The sequence below is a fragment of the Choloepus didactylus genome, chromosome 19 (assembly GCF_015220235.1).
Source record: "Choloepus didactylus isolate mChoDid1 chromosome 19, mChoDid1.pri, whole genome shotgun sequence".
Lineage (NCBI taxonomy): Eukaryota > Metazoa > Chordata > Mammalia > Pilosa > Megalonychidae > Choloepus > Choloepus didactylus.
In genome coordinates, this window is record NC_051325.1 from 25844936 (window position 1) to 25868294 (window position 23359).

General features: G+C 38.5%; 1 protein-coding gene across 6 annotated transcripts in view; it reads right to left on the reverse strand.

Moving 5' to 3' along the window:
• Positions 1–23359, reverse strand: part of PLCB1 (phospholipase C beta 1) — an 856401-nt gene that overhangs the window by 161562 nt on the left and 671480 nt on the right. For 3 of the 6 annotated variants that reach the window (XM_037811315.1, XM_037811314.1, XM_037811313.1), the window contains exons 28-32: positions 21649–21725; positions 21454–21543; positions 20573–20630; positions 19906–19992; positions 10531–10648 (exon numbers count right to left, since the gene is read on the reverse strand). In XM_037811315.1, coding sequence (XP_037667243.1) covers positions 10550–10648; positions 19906–19992; positions 20573–20630; positions 21454–21543; positions 21649–21725 — 411 coding nt within the window. In that variant the 3' untranslated portion in view covers positions 10531–10549. Of the gene's footprint in view, positions 1–4937; positions 4957–10530; positions 10649–19905; positions 19993–20572; positions 20631–21453; positions 21544–21648; positions 21726–23359 lie in introns of those variants that run through there. The other 3 variants (XM_037811311.1, XM_037811312.1, XM_037811316.1) reach the window with 2 other exon arrangements.

Here is a 23359-nt window from a genome sequence, read left to right on the forward strand (position 1 = left end):
AAGCAAAGAAGATGGAGACTAGATTTTTCACTTGGCTCTACCACTACCTATAAGAGGACCTTTCTGGGCCTCTTTCCACATTTGCAAAAGGAAGGTATCAGCCCAAATTATTTCAAAAGCCCTTTACATCTACTGTCTATGTAATTTCTAAACTCCTCTACCTTAGATCTGCCAGGGTTAGCACTAGCACTTAGCAAACACCATTGGATGATTATCAATTTAAGTCACCCATGGCGCAACAACACATTTTTCTGTGAGTAATGAAAATTGCAGAGCGTGGCATGATCACCTGGACACAAGATGTTGGTCAGAAGTCCAGTAGGAAAATCCTCTATTAAGTAAAGAAGGATAAATCTGGGGAAATGCCACCCCTGGAAGCTAGAGGCAATGAAAAGCAAAACCCTCAAGGTATGTGATCAATGTGTCAATTAATATGGTTCCCTCCCCCTTTAATGGTGTATAAATTCACAGCAATCAAAAAATGAGTAAGGGTAGGAATTGTGATGCAGTAGAGCAGAAAGTGCACATTTACCTGACATCTGCAAAACAGAGAAGGGAAGTGCATGATCTGAAAACAAAGGTGACTAGATTTTAAAAACAATGGGCATTCTATCTGGGTAGCTAGAGCACAGATAGCAGTTCTGGGTAGCTAGAGCACAGATAACAAGCCAAGGCGAGGTGTGCTTGTTAGAAAATCTGCTTGGTGGTGTCATAGGAGGATGTGTATAATCATATTTGCATAAGGTTTGGGAAGAAATGGATGGATCAATGAATTTAAGAGATAAGTAATGAACATGGTGTGAAATTCAGAGGACAAGAGCATACTCAGTGGTACCTATGTTCTCTGAATCGTCCTATAAAGCAATTTTACTGAGAATGAGCTTCTAAGCTGCCAATACAGGTTTTTTCTTTTAGATAAGAGATTTGAACCAAAACAAAAGTAAACCTACCTTTATATATGTTTACATGTATATGTGTTTATTAGGAATGGATGGATGGATGGATAGATGGATAGAGTACCACTTTTAAGGCCACTGCCCTCCAATTTCAAGAGATAAAAGAAGTTAAAAGGAAAGACCTATTTACTCTACTGTTTGATAAGAGAGTGAAGACCACAGTTTCAAGCCTGGAAATCTAGATGTTAAAACAGTTCACAAAATGCAGTCTCTAGGTTTTCCAACTAAATTAGATTTAATCCTAGATCGAATGCTCTTCAAAGCCAGAAACCTCTTCAAAACAGTAACAGGAGTGCACTTCAGTTATGGCCACCTTATATGTCTTTACTCCTTTATCTTGGGCTCTTCTAAAATCTCTCATAATAGCTTCTGACACATTTTAGTTTTACCAGTTGGACTTAACTATTGAGGAACTGTACACAAGTAAACAATAGGAGAAAGATTTGACCAACACACTAAGCACAATATATTAGGCACCAAGTTTAAAGAAAAAGAAAAAGAAAATCATTTTTAAAACTCCCATCTCAGCTCCAGGTCTGGTGGTCATATCAGGAAAGTGGGAAAACTAATGGGTTGCATGGAAAGCTTTGCCAACACTAGACCCTCTTAGGGGGTTATCATCACCCTTAAAACATGTACAAGATAAACCTATCGAAATAAACCAGAACAGTGGCTGTCTATGAGCCAGTCTAACTATAATTCGTCTGTTAGGAGTATTTGTTTTATGGCTGATCTTATTAGAAGGCTATTTTGAGCTCTTAAGTATGAAACAAACATTTAAAGAAAACAATTTTCTGACTGTAGCTCAGCAGAACTGAGCATATCTTTCAGCCATGAAGCAGCAAACAGTGCTGCTTCTAAAAATGTGAATTCAAAGGCTTTGTCTAACATCTTACCAAAGCTGTCTACAAGGGTTCAAATTTGGTAGAGAAAGTTAGAAGAGAAAATAGGAAAGCCTGGCTCCACCTAACCCCTTGTACCCGTCTGACCCAATGTTCAAGAAACTGTTATTCCCGCATTACAAAATCTACGTGTCACAGCAGGTGTCGAGTCGGGAGAGGACATGGTGTCCAGGAAACCTGAAATCAGGTTAGAAAACTCCCAGGCGACCAATTCTCTTTCAATTGACTCTGAGAGGCTGGCACTGCCTACCACGGCTCCTGAGCTGCCTGCCCGTGAAATGGTTATAATTTAAGTAACAGCAGCAATGCTTCCCCAAAAGCTCCCTGCAGGCTGGGGAGCTGCACGTGCAGCGACAGGAAGGGAAGCCATCCTAGCCTTTCTCACCGTTAGAGGAAAGGGACAATTTCCTTAGAGTTGCTTCAAAATTCCCATAGGATTGGTTTAAAGCATTTCTTGGATGAATTGATCTTTCTGGGGAAATATTCAGCCTTTCAAAGTTATGCTTCCTGCTCTATCATCCCAAAGTTGGTGGCTGGGTCTACGAAGGAGTTTGGTGTGTCTTCGGGTGGGGAGAGGAAAAGGGTGGCCAGCTCGGACACACATAGCTTCTCTCTGGATCTCTGCAGGTCTCTGCTTTGAAATGGCTGGTCTAAATTTCTCCATGAACTAATGACAACTCGCTGTTGGGGGTGCCTGATGCTCTGATACCCCATGTTTGAGCCAAAAGTCTGAGCGAACTGATTTCAGACATGAAGTCACCACCTGAGGGAGCCTCTTTGTCTTGATCCTAGTCTTCTACCAGCCCCCTCAATGCCACTATTTTCTATCACTTGGCCACAAAGTAACTTCCATGGCCCTTCTAAGACATGAGCCCTGTTCAGAATCCTCTAGATTTTGGTCCAGAGAGTAGAAGTTAGAGAGGTACACTCAAGTCTCACCTCCTGCTCTGTCCTCTCTTTTCTTCCCACAAGTCCAGGGTCAGAAGGGGTGGAATTTCTATTTCCTCTACGTCACATCCAGAATGCTATCATTCTTGGGGATATAGTAAGACTTTAGCCTCTCAGGTCTGGCTTTTGTGCTAAAAGAAGCTGAAGACATTTGGATAAATCCTTTCCTCTCCTGCATTCCCAGTTTTTCAAGATTTCTGCCCTGCTAAAGAGGATCTTTTCCCTGAGGTAACCCCATCCTTTCCTTTCCTGGAGCCATGACTCAGCCTCAGGATGAAAAACCTATAGTGGAACATGCTCAAAGGGTAACAAACTATATCTGTTTATTAGTTGCAAAATATTTCCCCTCTGAAAATCACAAAGTAAGTTGTATAAGGGTTATTGTTGGTGTACTAAATAGCAAAAGAAAATAACCCAACATTTAAACAGCATTTAGGGAAACCCTTTATTGCTGGTGTTCTACAAGAGATTATGCTGCACACTCATTAAGATATTGTTCTTCCATTGAATACTGACTCATCAAGAAAGAAATCCTGCCAACCATTAGAGTAAATGAAATCAAATTTTTCCTATTCTTCCCTGACGATTTTATTTAGTATTTCATGATAAACCAGACTGGAACGTAAATTTTAAGCACTCATTAATCTCTTCTCAACTGGATTTTTTCTTCCTATTTCCTACATCTCCCCTACTACTATTCTAGATCTCTATTTCCCATCACTTCTAAACTTCCTGATTTAGGTAAGCGGCCACCTGTTCCTTGCCTCCTGTTCATCCCATTACCTGGTTCCCACCTCCACCTTTCCACTGACTCCTCACTAATACCAAGATCACAGGTGACTGGTTAGTAAAGCAAAAAAAAAAAACAAAAAACAAAAAACAACAACAACAAAAAACACTTTTCTGTACCACTCAGTTGTTTTGGACACTGGGTCATTCCCTTCATATTGATGCATTTTTTTTCCTCTTGGCTTCTCTGACACTCGGTCTCCCACCAATTTTACAGGTTACCCCTTTTCTGTCTCTTACAGGCTGTCTTTTCTCCATCAGACCTCTTAAAGATAAAAGTTATCTAGAGCTAAGCCCTAGGATTCCTTCTTTTTCTCTATATATCAAGGATTCCATCCATTTCTGTGCTTAAATTCAGTCTAGAGTCATTATTCTAAAACGTTTGTGCAAATAAGTTTCACCTGGAGAAAGTGTGAAAATTTTAAATGACTTCACCTTTTGTGCTTGAATTCCCGCTTCTGTAATCACTCTCACAGCAGCCTCTCATAAAATGTTTTGATGAAAGAAAGAAATCATAAATGAACAGGGCTTTAATCAGAATAAAAGATTATTTGTGGTACAAATTTGAAGAGAAAGATTTGGGCAAGAAATTGAGTGCTGTCACTTATTCGCTGTGTGACCTTGGGCAGGTCACTTTAACTTCCTGAGCCTCAGATTTCAGAGACCACAGTTGGGGCTTGTTTGCATTTTTAATAAAAGGCTGAATGTGAATTCTGCCAAATGTGTTTCATGTTTAAAGCCAGACCAATTCTTTACTTACTTGGAAATGGCTAGAGGGCAACATTAGACAGAAATTGTTACTACAGAAAATAAAATTAAATCTGAAAACTGCTTTTTACCCCCAAATTCTACTCTATTACATTCATTGTCACATGAAATTTTAGTCGGGGGAAAAAAATGGTCCCTTAAGACAAAGGAAGCAAGTGTTAGCTTAGTATTAGCTCTGGGGCAGTGTTAGCAGTGGGAGGGATATTGCATTACAGATGAGGCACTTTGCAGGTAGAAGGCAGTGCTGACTAGGTCAGAAAAACGCTGCCAGTGCCAGGCTTATCTTTTTTAGGGGGCTCTTCTTTTGTCCAAATGATATTTTATACCCAGAGCCTGAGAGTTTATAGGTCATCAAGGCAGTACAGCCTCTCTCCGGAGGAGGAAATGTAAACAAAAAAGGTAATGAAAAATGAATAAATTATACTTCAGCAGAAAAATTTGCTTTGTTTTATTTATTTAATTTTAGGATGGATATTAATATTTTCAACTATTGTAAGCTGCAATGGGAACTATGCATAAATCCAGGGAAACCCCTATGGTATAAAATGGTTTGTCCTGATGGTGAACTGGTCAATGTTTAATGACAGACTCTCCTAGGAAAAAAAAAAAAGGTTTATTTGTAGCATTTGCTGATTTCCATTGTGGAAATACTCCCACCAATTTCAAGCTACCTTTAGTAGAATGTATCATGTACCTTAACAAAAGACATGCCTTAATCTGTATTATTGGAGGCTTTCTAAAGAGAAGCTGGAAGTCAGCAGAAACCAGAAACCAGTAGAAGCCAGAAGTCAGAGAATAGCAACAGGAGGAGACCAAGGACCCTGCCGTGTAATGGGGACTGAGATGTAAGTCAAGGAATCCCAAGGTTGTGAGCCAGCACCAGAATGCTATTGACTGTAGAAGAAAGCATGGCCTTGCTGACACCTTGATTTTGGATTTCTAGCTTTTGAAACTGCGAGACAATAAATGCTTTTCAAACCAACCTATTGGATGGCATTTGTCACAGCAGCTCTAGCAAACTAAGACTCTACCAAAGTAGTGACATTGTACAGGGAATTGGAAAGAGATGTGTAATAGCGCATTATTATAGCCACCATATGGATATAATAGATATACAGAGCATAGACAATAGTATAGGGTAATAAATAATTAGTAAGTGATGAGCATTTAAAACTTTGATTTTAATATGAGTTATTTATTTCTAAATTTTAAGAACGGCTGCTTCTAACAACTGGCTCACAGAAATCCCTGAAATTTAAAAAAGAAGGGCATTTGGCTGTTTATGTTTAAATATAAACAAAACAAAATTAAAATTTCAGTTCCTCAGTTGCTTTAGCCACATTTAAAATGCTTAATGACCACCAGGGGCTAGTGGCTACTGCACTCTACAGCTTAGACATGGGACATTTCTATCATCACGGAAAGTTCTATTGGACATGGCTGTACAACTGGCCTGTAAGAACTCAATGTGAGAGGAGGGTTGCATTTTATTTTATTTTATTGTTTTGCATCTTTCAATATTTCCAGCCCCAAGCCCAGTACCTGGTATTTACGGTATGCATTCAATAATTATTGGTTGAATTAATAAAGGAAAAATTAACACAATTCACCCAGTTGTGCATTCATGATCCCCAGAGTCTGCAGAAGTAAACACATACGCATAAATGTACATTTTTTTTTATTATTGATGAGTAGAAAAAGCTAAAAATGAGCAATTTTCATTTTTTCCCCAGGATGAGAACACCAACATGCATCAAGCTATAATTATAGAATTCATTTCTCAGGTGTTAATATAGCAATCTATAGTTGTTAATTCTGAAGCACAATATCGATTCTAAATTTATTTTTTCTAGGTCATCTCTGCTCCATTGTTCTATAAGTGACCCTATGGACTCATTAAATCTTTCAGCATAATATTTATGCAACCCTATTTAATGAGTCCTTCAACACCTTGAATTCTCTGGATCTCATATCTATTATTTTTGTGGCAAACTTCTAACTTTAATTAATTGTATCCTTCATGGACTCAAAGGAGATCTTAAAAAAGTCACCGAGTCACAGACAACCCTCTGCTTAAAGACAGCCCCCTTTGTTGCCACATTTCAAAATCTTCAAAGAGATAACATGATAACCCCCAGGAATCTATTTGGGTATTTAGATACGCCTACTCTCAGAAATTCATTTTTTTCTTATGTAAATCTTTCATAATTTAGCCCAAAGTTAGTTCCTCTAACTCTAGGGAAAAAGGCGAACAGGGTCATTTGCCACCTGCTCTACCAAAGGCCCCTCCTGCACTATGACTGCAGACATATATATGTATAGGTCATATCCTGAATATAATCTAAAAGAAGATGTTTCATTTCCAAGAAGTTTAAAATCCTTGATTTTAAGAAGTGCCTTTAGATTTCCTCATATCCTCAGGGGGAAATACGAGGGCCTGGTAAATATTATTTGGATGAGTAAAATCAAAACCATAAAGACCACATATAACATATAAAATAGGACCAGAAACAAAGACCAATGTGTATCCTAGGCTCTTTGCTATATAATTCAGTAGACAATTTTTCAAGTGGGAGAAGCAGGTTTCATTAATGAAGATACAATCCTGGGAGTTGAGAGGGATTTGGGAGTGGGTGGGAAAGAGGAAAGAGTGAGAAGAGGTCTCAAAAGAAGCACCCATTTAGTCTCTGATTTGAGCTCAGCACCCACACATATAAGCCAGATGGCATATATGCAGAGAAGGAGGGAGAGTGGAAGGGCAAGGCTGGGCTGGCCCCTCCCAATCCTGCTCTTGCAGAGAGGGGAGCTGGGAGCCTTCAGTGGCCCTAGACAGGGAGGGTTGCATCGAAATCCCCTTAACCCAGCTGAGCAGGTCACACTGTGTCTCAGAACCTCCCTCATCTCTGCTTGGCATTGCAGCCTCTCTCTGCTGCAGCAAACCCTGTGGTTTTCCTGGAGGTGGTTCCTGTTTTCACAGGGCTGGGAGCTCCCTAAAATCTAGACCTGGGAGGTGGTCTTTTCCAAAAAAGTTAAGAATGAAGGACTTTGAGCAACTTGCATATCTTGTCTGAATATTTGGCACCTCTCAATGGTGCAATCAGTTTGGGGGCTAAATTCCTGGCAGGATTTGGCTGTGTTCTTGTGGAATCTGGGGGATACCACTAGCAGGTGAAACAATGATTGGAATATGTAGCTGGTGTCCACGCTGCTTGCCATAGGGATCGGCTTCCTTTAACGGAGAGGCTGGTGGCCTCTTCCTTTTATAGATGAATATACAATGGCACAGACTGTGTCCTTGGCCTTGTGAGAAAGAGATGTCACCCAATCTTACACTAGACCATGAAAATCATGGTTTCAGATATTTATTAAAAAACCCAAGGGACACGATACATATCGTTTCCAAGGTTTGGCATTTCTTGTATAACCTTAGTAATATCTGTTAACCTTTTTGAACCTTAGTTTCCTCCACTGTCCAATGGCAAGAATAAGAAGATAATATGTTCAATGTGCTTCAAAGGTGCCTCACAATCTAAGTGTTCATTAAATGTTAGTGGTTATTGTTTTTATTACTACTTAAGTGTTAGGACAAAAGTAATTTAATGCCTTTCTATGGCCTTGAACTGCTCTATTTTTTCTTATAGCAGGTAGGAACTGTGTTTTCTTTCTTTTGGGCCCTTTATTGAATTGGATATTTCAGGCATTTAATAAATATGTGACATAAATTTATAATTTTCTAATGCTGTGTTTCAGTATATTTAAAAATTGGTCATTCTAGAGCTCTTTACACAAAGATTCATACTTATTCAACATAAGCAAACATCCTTTTGGTTTGCTTTTAATCTTTCTCTACAGCAACTTGTAGCTATAAAAAATACATAAATTACAAGTTTTAAAACTGTTCAACTTCATCTATTAATCTCTAGCTGATAGAAGGAACATATTTTTCATCAATAAATGTTTGTATTTATAAATTTAAAAGAAATTGAAATTTTAACAATTTATGTGATGGGTACTCTTGGGATCAATATTATAGGAAAAAATAATTTTTTTTCTAGAAAATGTGTGATTATTTTATTTACTATTTTTATTCATTCATTTTGCTTTCAGCTGTATGTGAATGGAGATGTTTAAGTGTGAGCAAGAAAACAGGAAACATTTGGGGAAATATTAAACTTAGTACAAAAATCTATTATCTATATATTGCTTTAAAAGAACTTTTTGTTCCTTTTTCAAATGCAAAGTAGTTTAATTTTTTTTTTTAGCAATGAGACCTATTGTTCCATGAAAAGTGTGAAACTGGTTTATTTTTGTCATCTCTTATACGTGGGAAGCTGAAGGGACCACACCAGATGATTAAAGACTTTTTTTTTCTTTTTTTTTTTTTTTGCCTATGTGGGAATATTTGTCTCTTTTCACAAGAAATATTTGTGCTAAGCAGAGAGTTCAGATGCCATTCTGAAGGGAATACAAGTTGCGAAAGGGCTATCACAAGCCTGATGGAGCACAGAGATAAACGTAACATTTACATCTCTATTACGTTTGTTCAGAAAAACAAAAAGCAAGTCATGTGTTCTGAGCTCCAGTGCTATTTGCCTTCCCAGAGAGAATTTGATATTCTAAGTTTATTAAATATTAATATTATTTATTTAATATTAAATATTTCCCCACAGCTCCCCAAATTACCAGGGCAGTAGCAAGCACAACATCAACAACACAAATCCAATGCTGCTTATGTTATAATTGACTTTTTAAAAAGTCCTCTCAACATTTATGTCAAATGAAGGAGACATTTTCAAAGGCTCCCTGATGCCCTCCTGTAAAGGCAGGAAATCTGTACTGTCCACCCCAAGTCCCCCTCTCCCATTCCCCTGCAGCCATGGGCTTTCCCACAAGGTCACCACAGAACGAAATCATCCCCATTGAGAGGACATGGACAGGAGTCATAGCCAGGCAGAGACTTTGCTGTCAAATGACATTCCCCGCCTCCCTCTTTCAAGTATCATAGTTAGTAGAAGAAAAAAAAAAAAAAATCAAAAGATATCTAAGGGACAGACGGGTGATTAGGCCCCCAAATTAAAGTACGATAAAGCACCATGAAATCAGCTTAACGTTTCTACTTTCAGGAGCTTCTCCCAGGTGTGTAAGCCAGGAGGTATATGATTGTATAGATCCTTCCTGGTCAAAACACGGTCCATGAAAATGTGGCAGCATTGGCAGCCCCTGGGAGCTCGTTAGAAATGCAGAGTCTTAGCCCTCCTGAATCAGAAGGGGCATTTTAACATCTGGTAAATCATATACTCATTAAATGTTGACAAGCACTGAGCTGGAGCATGATTTTAAGTGGCAATGGTTGTAGAGGAAGACAGAGAACTTAAACTTCTTTCTCAGCAAAGTAAAAAAAAAAAACACCATAAGCTTCCTTGCGGAACTCTATTTTCATTACTTCAGAATAAAGGTTTTACTTTTTTTATAGTCACAAGAAGTCCTCTCTTCTCCCCAAACGCCCACCCATTGGAATGGTTTAGGCCAATTTCCTCATCGTTAGATTTTACGATGCATTTCCTTTTGGTAAATTAAAGCTCTCTCTAATTTTCAAGCTGCAGTTTGGACCCACCAAAAACCCCTGACCCAAGTGTCCCTTTAGTGAGGTCTGCTGTGAACTGTCCCCTTAACATCAAATACTGTTGGGAGTAAAATTAATTTTGCTGGAATTTTAAAAGGAGGGGTGTAGTAAATTGAGCGCAGTAGGTCGACAAGATTCCCTGAGGGTTAATTTAATCCCATTTAAAAAAAAAAAAAACACAAGAGGACTGTGGGAAGATAGTACAGCAAGAAGGCAGAATGGGGGAAAAATGTTTCAAAATGGAATTAATAGTCCGATTGCCAGACTGAGGTTAAAAAGAAAGCCAAATCTGCAACTAGAGAAAAAGAAAGAAGAGAGGGGAAGAAAGGCAACATGGAAGGATGGAATTTATGTCAAGAAGAGAGAACACGATGGTGAAAAGAAATCCCAGAGGAAGGCAGGAGAGCATGAGGAGAACATGGGAACAAGAGCAGGAAAAACGATGGGAATGCAGAGAATTGGAGGGTAAAGAAGAAAGGAGCCAGTCCAAGGAGGGCCGCACACCACCCTTCTCTCAGAAGCGACCCCTCCCATCCAGTCCTACCTGGCCGGAAGGACGGTGGTCACCACTTGAGAGCTTGAGGGTTGGGGGAGGTAAAGTTGGGGGAAACAGAGGGATCCTCATGGCAAGTTTCCGACAAGAATGAGGAGGAACCGTCCCCCTGTGTGGGAAAAAAAGGGAGGCTGTCATTTTTGTGGCATTGAAATTGATTTCTCAGTCACCTGGTGTCTCAGACGATTTGTCTGGGAGATCCTTCGGACTGCCTTTTAGAAGGGAGGTTTAAAACCTCCAACCACCTGGACCTACCCCAACATCTCTGGTGTGGCCTGGCATCCAGCCTACCACAAATGCAATGGAAATGTCGATTAAGTTCTATTTGCTTTCTTCCTACCCTGTGAGGTCTGAGATGTTAAATAGGGATTGCAACTATTAGTTTGGGGAAATTCTCCATGAAATCCCACTACTGTCAAGAAACTCCAGAAAAGAAGGTGTTGGATTACTGACAGCAGTTTGCTCAGTGGAACAATGCAGTTTATTGAGTCTGGACTTAACAGCTTTACTTTTCTCCCCTGAAGAGAGAGAACTATCTTTCAGTACTTGAAGCTAATTTTGTTAGCCTTCTACAGAAGTCATTCATTGAACAAATATTTACTGAGCACCAACTCTGTGCCAGGTATTGCTCCTCGGTGCTTAGTGAACATAAGTGAGAAAAACAGGCACAGCCCCTGCCCTTGTGGAGCTTCCACTCTAATGGAGGGAGACCAGCATTAAACAACACACTTAAGAAAGCAGGAAGTTACCTAGCATGAGAGAAGGTGATAAGTGCTATGAAAAACCAAAAAGAGCAAAGAAGGGATGCCAGGGATGAGAGAGTGGTTGAAGGTGTTGCAAATTTACAATAAAGTGGTCATGGGAGGCCTCTTTGAAAAGACAGAGTTGAACAAAGACTTTCAGACAGGAGGGAGTCACCCAATAGACACCTGGGAGATGAGCATTCCAAATGGATGAAACACTTGGTACAAAGGCCCGATGTGAGACTGACCTGGCTTGTTCAGGGCACAGCAAGAAGCTCAGTATGGCCTGAGCAGAGATCAGTCAGGAAATGAAGAAGGGATGCCACAACGTGGAGTCAGATCATGTTGGGCTGTGCAGACTTTTGTAAGGAGTTGGCTTTTATTATGAGAGAGAAGAGAACCTCTGAAGGGTCTCAGACAGAGGACTGATGTGATTTAATTTATGTTCTAAAAGATGAGTCTGGCTGCTGTTTTGAGATTAGATTAGGAGAGGACACAGGTGGAGACAGGAAGAACATTGGGAGGCTATTTGGAAATCCAGGAGAGAGACGGTGGTGGCTTTCACCAGGGTGACAGCACTGGAGTTGGTACCTTAACAATGACAAAGATGTCTTAACTGATTGATAATATTTTGAAAGTCCTAGGGTTTTTTTGTTTGTTTGTTTGTTTGTTTTTTGATTCCATCTAAAACCAAGATCCAATACCAAATTTAAGAACTGCAATGGCTTGTTATGTATTTTCCAGAATGTAAGAGCTACTTTTTTCCCCATAATAACTAAGGTTCCAAGAGAAAGGAAATAAGTCCTTTTCAAGCGAAGCTAGAAGGCAAAGTATGTCCTATTACCTACATGTCTCCAAATCATGTACACGCTGCTGTCTTAGAAGCATATGTGTTACCACTAATGCGAACTCTGTGAAAAATGTAAAATGAGTGTCTTAAATTGTAGAATATAGGGGATCTAGAGACACAGCAGCTAGGGAAGGGGGAATGATAATCTAATAAGGACAAGATATCGAGGGTGATCTTCATGATACGGGAATGCTCAGGTGTGACTATGGTTCGGTAATTTTCTTTTGGTATGGTAAGAGTATATTGGAAGGAATGAAATTATTTCAGGATATTTGTTTTTCCCATTCCTTTGCTTTATTTTGTTTGGAAATGATTTTTTATTTGATAAATAAAGTAATTTAAAAAATAAAGAAATGGATTTCCAGATAGCTAGCATAATTAGCTAGGGAAAAATCCATTTTGATGCCAAAATGGTGAAACATACCAAGTTTCCCCCAACTGTATCAAGTTGTTTGTGTGTGTGTATGTGAACATGTGTGTGAGCTGTTAGTATGTGAGTGTGCATGAGTGTGTGTGTGTGGGGGGACCACAACAGCAATGTAATTGCAGAAGACTTGCAACAATTGATCTTGGTTGACAGAAAATTTATCAACAGGATTCCAAGCAATAGATTTGTTAAACTAATTTGGCCTTAGATATAATACATGGAAAATAGAGGCTATAACTCTTTCTCTTGAGACTGCTTTCCTATTTTGAAATGCAACTGTCTTCAGTGTATTTTCAGCCCAGTGGTCCTGCATTTGCCCTTTTGCAATATCCTTTTCCCTAGTCTTCACATGCTGCTTCATCAAATATTTCAAAACACCTAATACATTTCCTCTTGGGATTTTCTTTAAGCAATCATTTCTCCTGGTTAAAATGCGGAAGGCCATGGTAATATCAGGTAGCAGTTTCCTGAGACCAATCACATTTTTAGGTTCTTTGCTTTAAAAATGTTGTGTGTGTGTGTGTGTGTGTGTGTGCGTGTGTGTGTGTGAGACTTTCTCTATTACCCTAGTTATACCAAGGCAGGGCTTTACAAATAAACATTGGGAATACAAAAACTAATTAGTATCGGCAAAACCTTTATCAATCATACACAATGCCAGATGCACAGAAGTAATGAAGCCAAAAGATTCTGTGGTTGATTCCCAGGTGTGTGGACTTTTTGTCTATGGCAGGTGGGCAGATGAATGCCAACAGGATTAAAGTCCATCTCACCCTATTCCTGATATTAAACTCGATGGCTGCCAGGAAAACTTGGAGCCCACCAACACATACCTACCCTGGCAGGGCTAAGTATTCTCTTCTGACCTTCTTCTGTCCTCCATCCAACACACCCACCATGCTGCCACACTTTCTCATCCTCAGGAAAGAAAAACAATGGCAAAAGGAAGGGGAAAGAAAGCTGATAGAATAAAGAAAAGGGGAGGAATAAGGAAATGTTGAATTCTGCTTTTGATAATCTTGCAAGGTGAAAAGGCAAAACTCAAAGTCTGTGATCTGCTCAAAGTGCAGAATCTAACAGGAAATCTTCCCATCAATAAGCTAAAAACAGATTGCAGATTTGAAAACGAACCAAATAGAGCATCTAGAAGTAAAAGAAAATGCAAAAGCTGAAATTAAAAACAAATGGATGAGTACAATAGCAGATTAAACAAAGATTTAGTGAATTAGAACAAGGGTTAGAAAAAAATTGTCTACAGGAAAGCACAGAGACAGAGAGATGGAAAATGCTGAGAAGAGTTAGGAGACCGAGAGGATGGAGAAGGGAGGTCCATTTTATTTTATATGCAAATATATATATTTGAAATCCTAAAACTAAAAAGAAAATATGTGACAGAAGCCACATTCGCTGACATGATGGTTGAGCATTTTTACATAACTGATGAATCTTACCCAGTCCAACCAAGCACATATTTAGATTCATTAAAGTAAAATTGTGCATATATATATAATATATATATACAGATATAAATACATACATACATGCAGATATAATTTACTGTCAAAGAAGTTACACTAAGATAACAATAGCAACAATAGAAGTCAGGGGCAAGTGGAATTTTATCTTCCATATGCTAAAAGAAAATAACTGCCAACCTAAAATTCTATATCCAGTGAAGACAACATTCCAGAATGGAGGTGAAGTCAAGACAGTTTCAGACAAAAACAAAAACAAAAAGCTCTATAAATTTATCACCAGCAGACTGCATGAAAGAAAATTCTAAAGGAAGTACTTCAAGCAGAAGGAAAATGATCTCAAATGAATAGTCTAAGACATGAGAAAGAATGTGCAGCAAAGAAGGTAGTGAATATATGGATAAATCTAAAAGAACACCAACTGCATAATATAAACTAATAATATCTTATGGGTTTAAAAGTATGTGTGTGTGCAGAGAGAGAGAGAGAGAGAGAGAGAGAGAGAGAGAGAGAGAGGGGGGGGGGGGACACAAATGGAGTTAAAACACCTCTGAAGTCCTAGCATTGCCCAGAAGGTGAGTAATCAAATCTAAGTTTTATATTCAGGAAAATAGTGAATAACTATATAGCTATAAAGGCAATTCTTTGCACTGATAAAAATGAGAAGAAATTTCTTCCACAAAACACACAATAAAACTAAACCACTGGGTAGTTCCATTAAGATTTGACAATGAACAAAATATAGCTTTAGGTAATGATTTGCTCTCTGAGGTCAGGCGTCCCCTATGAGGCCAGTGGTTAGTGGTAGGGAGACCCCACATTTCTCCCTTAAGTGGGAAATAGATGAGAGGAGGCACAGATGACTCAGGTAAGAAAGAAGGTTTTACTTTAAATCCCCAAGTAAGTCTCTTTCCCCTTGAGCATGGGAAGGCAGAACTGTACTACCAGCCACTTTTAGGGTTCTGTCTCAGAGCCCAGCAGTGGGTCCAACAAGACTAAACTCACCCAGCAGGATGAGTCACTCACTCTGTTACAAAGATTTCAGAGGGGAAATGAGGAAAATCACTCTATTTTCCTCTGGTGGAGGAAAAAAAAAGGGGGGTGGGGGTGGGCAGAAAAAAATAGAGCCAGTAGCTACATGATGAAATGTTCTTTGGGTATAAATTAAAATGCCCTAAAGCTTCCTGGAATTCTCTCTTGCTGAGAGCTAGACTGAAACAGAAAACCTGCATTCTGAGAAGCACCAAAGATGAATTAAATGTCAGAGAAAAAGTAAATTACACATCTATCGACTTGTATCAGGTTAAAGAGAAGGTTCATTAAAATGTCCCCCCAAAAGATAATTCTTCTTGTAATGCAAGTCAGTAGGTGGAAAGTGGTCCTTATACTTTGGAATATTCTCAGCATATTCAGGGAAACTCCTGATTAATGATGTTTCTGCACGTTAAAATAAATCTCTTTGAAGCGTTCAGGAAAAAGGCAGAGGGTCTTCTGGATAATGAATCACTTCACAGAGTTGAACACGACCACAAAAGGTTTGGGTTTTCTGCACTTGGAGTTTGAGATCTTGAGTTGTTTTCAGCACTCTTTACAGCCATAAACCCTTTCCTACTGGCTTTAGCAAACACAAAGAAATCCCAAGGAAACCAATTATGTCACTAAGTTGAAAGATTGGCCAGGGTTCACTGTATCCATTTTAAGAATGCTGCAGTTATAGGCTTCATAAAAAAAGACGGACCTTGAACAAAACTGATAACAACAAACATTCAGGGACGAATCAAATATTTCCCCATTAGGAAGTACACAGCTGAATATTTCTCCAGAATTTAGAATTCCACTGAAAAAAAGCGGGGCATTCTCTTTGAAGAATGTCTACTGTTGTTTGTAACTTAATAAATTTCAGTGGGACTTATATACCGCAACAAAGAATGTGATTTTTACACCAAATTGAGGGCCAAAATATTTATCTATTGCAGAAGTTGCTTCTAGGGATCACATCCTCCCTCAAAAGTTACATGCAAAGGGGACAGTCTCACAGAGCATCTCTTTTTAAATGGGAAAAAAATGAGCTCTAAAAATGAAAAAGCCCTGGTGCATGACACAAAGGACATTCTAAAATAAGCTTTCATATTGTTGGCTGGCTATATTTGGTCTTTTACCAAATACAGACCAACAAGACTGTGCAGGAAATGAAGTGGATTTTTAAACTGATTTTGATTGGGGAATATTCTTCTAGGACTTTTTGTTTTAAGATGGTAAAAAAAGTAGGGAAATTGAGTTGATCTTTCCAGGAGATGAACACATGGTTGAGTCAATGGTTGGCTAAGCTACACCTTGAATTAATCCTCATATGCAGCTTCCTCTAAAGCTAGCCAGAACAACAGCTCCTTGCCAGTGATGATCTATTTGTCCTTCAAAAATTGGCTTTTCAAATGTCTTCTGTTAATTTTTTATGCCAGTTTGTTCAATTTTTTAAAGAGATGTTTGGTTATCAAAGAGTTGGAAAATTATGCCAATGAGATTGGGATCCAGAATTGCTCAGAATAAGTAACACTGGAAAAAAGAGTAACATAAAAAGAGCTTACCTCCAGTTAAGGAGGAGATTAGGAACATAAAACACATTGTTATATTAGTTAGAATAAGTGGATGAAGAGGAAGCAAATCATGTCCGTCAACAATAAGACAAGAGAAACCAAAGAATGGGAAGTAATATTATGTCATGTCATGTATCTATGTGATGTAAGCCAAGATCAGCCATCGTGAGTTTCTAGTTAGAAAACAGTGCATCCTATTTGTAAAGTACTTGAGGGACGAACTCTCTCCCCTTCAGTAACCTATGGCAAAGTTGGACATGCTTTCCTCTTCACAAGAAAATTACAGCTCTTTTCAGGATTACCTGTTGTAATGTCAGTTAAATTTCCTTGGCTAAAACGTAGTAATGGGACAGTTCATAGATTTCCAGATGTCATAAAATCACTGAGTCTTCTCATCTTTCTGACTGAATGGAACTAACTCAACCTCTTTTCTAGATACTGTTGGTCAGTCTCAATTCCTTGAGTTGCTCCTCTTTCTACTTTGATTTCCCTTTTGTTAATTTCCCTCACATCTGTGTCACACTTCAAAGGCCATGCCATTACTGGAGGTGAAGGGAGATTACTGCCCAGCAGGTGCTCTTCTGTTTCTGGTTCCTGCCCCCATCACAGGAACGTTGCCAACTGCCATGCTGGCCTGGCTTTTCCCCAACGCCTATGTGCCTAAATTTTTGTCCTGAGTTTGGCTTTCTCCATATGTCCTACTTGACAGTATTGTTTTATTCCACTGTTTATAATTATTCCTCCTTGTCATATTCATGGCCCCTTTTTCATCCACTATGTCCTACAATATTAACAGTCATGGTTTCCTAATTTATTAAAGCCATGATTACAAAGCACAACATTGTTAAGCTCTGAAGAACACTCCTGAATAAATGCTTCAGTTTGACACGGAACCAATCAAGTTTGAAGGCAACCTTCAAATCGAGACAAAACAAGATTGTCGTAAGAGTAACCCTATGGATGAAAAGTATAGGGAAATTCATTGTGGTGCCTACTTACAGTAAAAAAATGAAGACAACAGAAATACTAAAAATTCATAAAAACATTTTCTAAGAGGCCAAAAAAGAAGAAATGGAAAAATGCTATAAATATGTTTGTGGCACATACTTTTAATTCCCTACCCAACTGCAACTTTCCCTATTTTTCTTTATTAAGAAAACATCACTGATGTTCAGGTACTTGTTAACTGTGGAATTCAGGAGAAGCTGAACTCTCCCCACCCCTGTAAGTGAGTCTTACTCTAAGTCAGTCATGAAAATTCCATTCCCATGGCCATGATTGGTTTGGGAATAGGCATATGACACAATTCTTGCAAATGGGGGGAAGTCTGTTGGGGGGCAGATTTAGGAATGTTTTCCTCAATCTAAAAAGGGCACAAGATAGACACGCTTTATGTAAGGTTATGATGCATGGAGCTATGGCAGCCATTTTGTGACTATGAGTTTGCAGCTGGGGATGAAAGGCAACAAGCTGAGATGGCACACTGGAAATTCTGAAAATACCTGGATCTGTGATGAGGTTGTTGAGTCACCAATTTGAGCATTCCTGGAATGGCTTTACCTCTGAACTTCCAGTAATGTTACTTAACAAGTATTATTACTGTTTAAACCAGTTTAAATAGGGTTTTCTGTAAAATTTCAGCTGAAGGCACCCTGACTGATAAAACTGACAAAAGTTATTAGTTCTAAAGTTCAGTTATATCCAATGTAGAAGTTTGGGGATGCTCCAACACCTACTAAAATTGATCTTCATCATGATGACCCTAGAGTTGTGACATGAAAATCTTTGTAGAGTTTTTTTAATACCACGAGTTCTGTAATTTAAGCACATTTGTGATTGCATCTTATCTAAGGTAATATTGTTAACATTGTTGGATCAAAAACAAAAATAAAGCAAAATTAAACACTGTTGAAAACAATATTTTTCAAGAGGGATATTTTAGAATGCAAAAATTGGCTAATGAGATATTATCCGTAAGAAAATTATATCAGCAAACTAAGTAATGACACATTTGAATTCAGATAGCATGGGTTGAAAATGCAGGTATTTGAATATATCACCTGTGCCTGATCATTGTTACAGGGTTTCTTAAATTGCAGTAGGACCTGGATCTTTTACTCTAAACACTTGAACATTTTTAAAAGACAAGTCAATCCTAAATGGAAATTTTAGCAGTTTCTGAAATAAGGTTAAAATTCATTCTACTTTACTAATGCATAATCAACCTGAGAAGGTGGCTAAGAATGTTTAAATTGCATATTTATATGAAAAACATAAAAATTATCAGAAGACCTAAATAATTATTAATTCTTGGATTTTCGTTATTGCTTGAGAATCTATATCACCAACCCTGAAAACTTTAGAAATCAAAATTTTAAAATAAATATCCTGTCTATACAATAAGAGCAGAAATAACCATGAAATACATTTAAGCTGTAAGAAATTTATAAGAAGTAAATTGATGAATAGATAACACAATGAATAAAACAAACACTTTGAACTTTCTGGGCTGAAGTACCTGTATAGATTGGCAGTATCTTTCAGAGAAGATATTTTAAACTTCAGATAGAAGGACAGGAAAACTGAAAAGCACCTTTTACATATTCAAAACAATATTTAGTGACGAATCAAAAAGGATGGAATGCTCTAAAACTGAGAGGCTATTTGCCAACCTCGCTATTCAGTTTGTTTAAAGTTAATATTCATGACACAGTTGACTTGTTACCAAACAATGAATACAAAGTAACGTTACAGTGGAGCCTAACTAAACTATTATTCTAGGAAAAAGTTTTTGCTTTTTTTTTTCCTTTCTTTTTTTCCTTTTTTTATTTTGTTGGGTTAAATTTGGGGCGATGTTGGTGCAGGCCACCCTCTGCTGGACAGAGTCCATCATTACAATAATCATATATTTGGAGCTGAATTAAAACCTTGATTAGTCTCTCTCTGATTCTTGATCCTACACACCAGAATCACCTGGTGCAGTGGAAGGTAGGGAGAAATTTAAAAATACCTGGGCCTGAGCACTACCACAGACCAACAAAAACCAGATCTCTGGAGATGGGGTCTGTGCATTTGCAGTTTTAAAAAGGTCTTAAATTGATGACAAATGCTTACCAAATATTGCTATAAAAATGTTTACTGTCATTGAGAAAGATACAGGAGTTTGACACATGAGAGCTTATCTGAGACTCTGTTCACCTTACGTGAACCAGGAAGGTTTTACGCTCGTTGAATGGAAATAAAATGAAATCAGTATGTGTTATCCAGTTTGGTTTACCTTGGGCTTCTCATCCAGGATCTGCTGACGGATCTCCTTGTGTTTCTCTACGAGTTTTTCTTGCCGTTTACTTTGTGCCTCTTCTAACTGTAAGAAAGTTAACAAGGACAAAGTCATTTTCATCTGACCATTCAAATGCACATTTTCATGAAGTTTTGAAATATTTTCAGATCTATGGCACACATTTAATTATTACATGTCTTTCAAGAACTGTTCATATAAAAAAGGACACAGCTGATAAATACTGAAGGTGGTGATGGGTACATGTGGGTGGGAGGGTGGTCCACGGATTATACTATTCTTCCACTTTTGTTTGAATTTCCATAATGCAAATTAAAAACAAAAAAAAAGAAGACTGTCCTTGCAGGTTGCCATCTTCTAGCACTGATGACAACTGAAGTTTCTTTTGGAAAAACTCCCATTTTACATTGTTTTTGGGCTCTTGAGTTTGGAAATCATGACTGCCTACTTTTCAATATTTCACATAGTATTTTCCAATTAAACGTGCAGAAATGTTTATTATGGGGCACCCACTTCTGTGAAGCAGCTGTGCTAGGTGCTGGCAATAAAAATACACACGACATAGCATTTCCTTCCAGAAGCTCACAATGCACTCGTCAAACATTCACCCACGGTTTACAAAGAGGAGTGTGATTAATAGACGTACTCTCTTGATGTACTGCACCACCTCCTGGATGTATGATCGGATCATCTCTGTCTTCTCCCTGAAAGCAGATGATGAAGAGATCAGGACATAAGCTCATCTGGCTTCATCAACATGGGGAACCTCAGACTTCTGGATGGAAGTTCACAGAACTCTCAGCCTTCTCATTACTGCTGTAAGTAAGATACAACCCACCACTCTTGACAAAGGTCAGGTTCCTAGGCCAATGGACTCCAGGTCTCTAGGGGCAGGGCCTGGGAATCTGTATTCTCAAACTGTCCCCAGGTGATCCTCCCCAGGATGCTTTGCCAAATTTGGGGGTTCTTGGTGGGACCTCTGCTCATTCTACAGGCCTCTGCTAAAGCTTCCAGCAATTCTTGAATTCAGTAACATTAATACTTCTCTTCCCCTGTTCTCATCTCTATCATTCACCTGGCTCCAGAATATCTTATTTTCTTGATTAGCCAACCCCTGGCTCACAGTGAGTTACTGCTTTCCTTCTATCTCCTGCCCTCGTTCTCAGCACCATCAATGTCCAGGTCAATGAAGCCACTAAGCTTACTGATCTCACAGCCTCCTACTCACTAAACTCCGAGGTTGCCTAACAATATCCAAAGGGAGGATTAAGTCTTCCCCAAAGGGAACCTCTTTACTCAGTCCGTGTTTAAAAGGTCCTGGGTGACCCTCAATCCTCTGCTGAACAGCCCTTTGTTTAACAATTCAATGTTAAAAACTTCAAAAAAGGGATCTTTTGAAAAGTTAATTACAGGAGAAACTTCACAGAGGGGTCTGTGTATGGTTAGGAACCATTAACTCTGACAAGGAATAAAAAAGTCCCCACATAAGAAAAAAAGGTGAGGCATGGGGTCCTTTTATCTACTTACTCTTCCATCTGGCTTTTGTCTTTGGATTTAGCTTCTGTTATCTTTTCCTGCCTCTTTTTATCCATTTTCTTCTTTAATTCCTTCTTCTCTCTAAAGTTAAAATAGAAGTAAAGGGGAAAATGGCATATTGAATGGTGATTTATGTTTAATAAATGTATACACATAAGTCTCACTGTAATGGGAACAAAAGCTTACTTCTCACAGATTTCTTTGAGCTTCTTCAGCTGACTGTTCTGACACTCTTCTGCAACATCCGTCAACTTCTGAACAAGCTGGGGAAAGAAAACGCATTTGCTGTTTTACATTATCAAAAACAAAGCATCGCCCCCAACAGTATCTGTGGCTAGCAAATTCTGTGATTGATGTTTAAAAATAGCTGAAATTGCCAGACATCTAACAAAGGCAATGAGGATATCTTTTTAAACCATTATGTTATCTAAGCCTACTGGTTTTATATGAAATTCTTTTCTCATTTTAATTAAACAGAATTCACTAGTTTATTATGCTGGTTACTGCAGTTGATTCAGGGCAAATATAACCGATAGTATGAACCCAGGTTCCAATTCCCACTCTAGGTCTTATTAAATAGGTGATTTGGGGCAAGGGGCCAATATTTTCTGACCCCACATTTTCTTGGTTGTGAAGGAGATCATCAATGCCCTTACCTCTTTCTATTTCTCTTGGGGGATCCCGTGGAGCTTAAAATAACAGTGCGTGAGATGAGAATGCAAGTTGTAATCAACTGTGAATTATACTTGTTGGCTTACAGCTACTACTCATTGTTGAATTGCTTCAAGGATGAAATGAGCTATCCATCTTAGAGATCAATATTTGTGCCCTTATGGGGGTAAGTTCCATTTGATGCAAAGAATGACAGGGAAGCCCTTCTGTGCTGCCACTGAACTTCGAATATACCTCCACGAAAGCAATTATTTTATCTTGCATCTGTTTTCTTATCAAATCAATCTTCAAGGGGGCAGCGACTTGAAGGTATTGAATGCACAATACCTAGCATTCGTTTGGTGCCCAATAAATACTTGTCAATTACATGAAGGTTATTTTGCCTGCCAATCCCTTCTCTTTCTTTATTCTATAAGGAGAAAAGTACAGAACTATCTGCAATTATTGGGCAGCAACCAGACTCAGCTTTTTTTACTAGAGCATTGAATGGATGGTGTGGGCTTCCTTTGAAGGCCCCACTCCTCTTTCCCAAAGATGGCATCTCTCTTTCCCAAACATATGTAAAGAAAGGTGAGTTGACCAGTTTTATATAAATGGGAGCTGCAATAGCAACAAAGCAATATAATAGCAATAGCAGTGAGCTTTCATTGACAATTTTTGTATGCTGGGTACTATTTGAAGAGTTTTACATGTGTTCACTTATTTAATTTTGACAGGTGTCTAATGAGGTTGGGGCTATTATCTTCATTTTACAGTGAAGAAACGGAGACACAGGGAGGTTAAGTCATGGGCTCAGGGCCACAGAGCTGGTAAGTGACAGAGCTGGGTGCAAGCTCAGACAGTCAGGTAAATGCGTTGGGCCTTCACCCCCATCCCATGTGCCTTTCTATTATGATTTAAAAAATTATTTTCAAAACCTCCTTATCTAAGAGAATAAAAGGTGTCGAGAAAGAATTTCTCTTACAGAATTACAATATGGAGCCAAGTCAACCTGAGATTAACAAGAAATTTGAGACCTTCATCTAGGAAGTGGAATAAATCTGAACCAACATTAACTGGGGTTTAGGCCAGCAGAAAACTCATTTTCATCATTCAAAAGAGATGGTCTGTTCATGACCTGCACAATTAAAGAAATCTTGAAATATGACAACTTTCCAATGCCATTGATCATACTGTCCATGTAAAATTCTGATATGTAAAAACTGCCAATTTCTTGAAAGCTTGT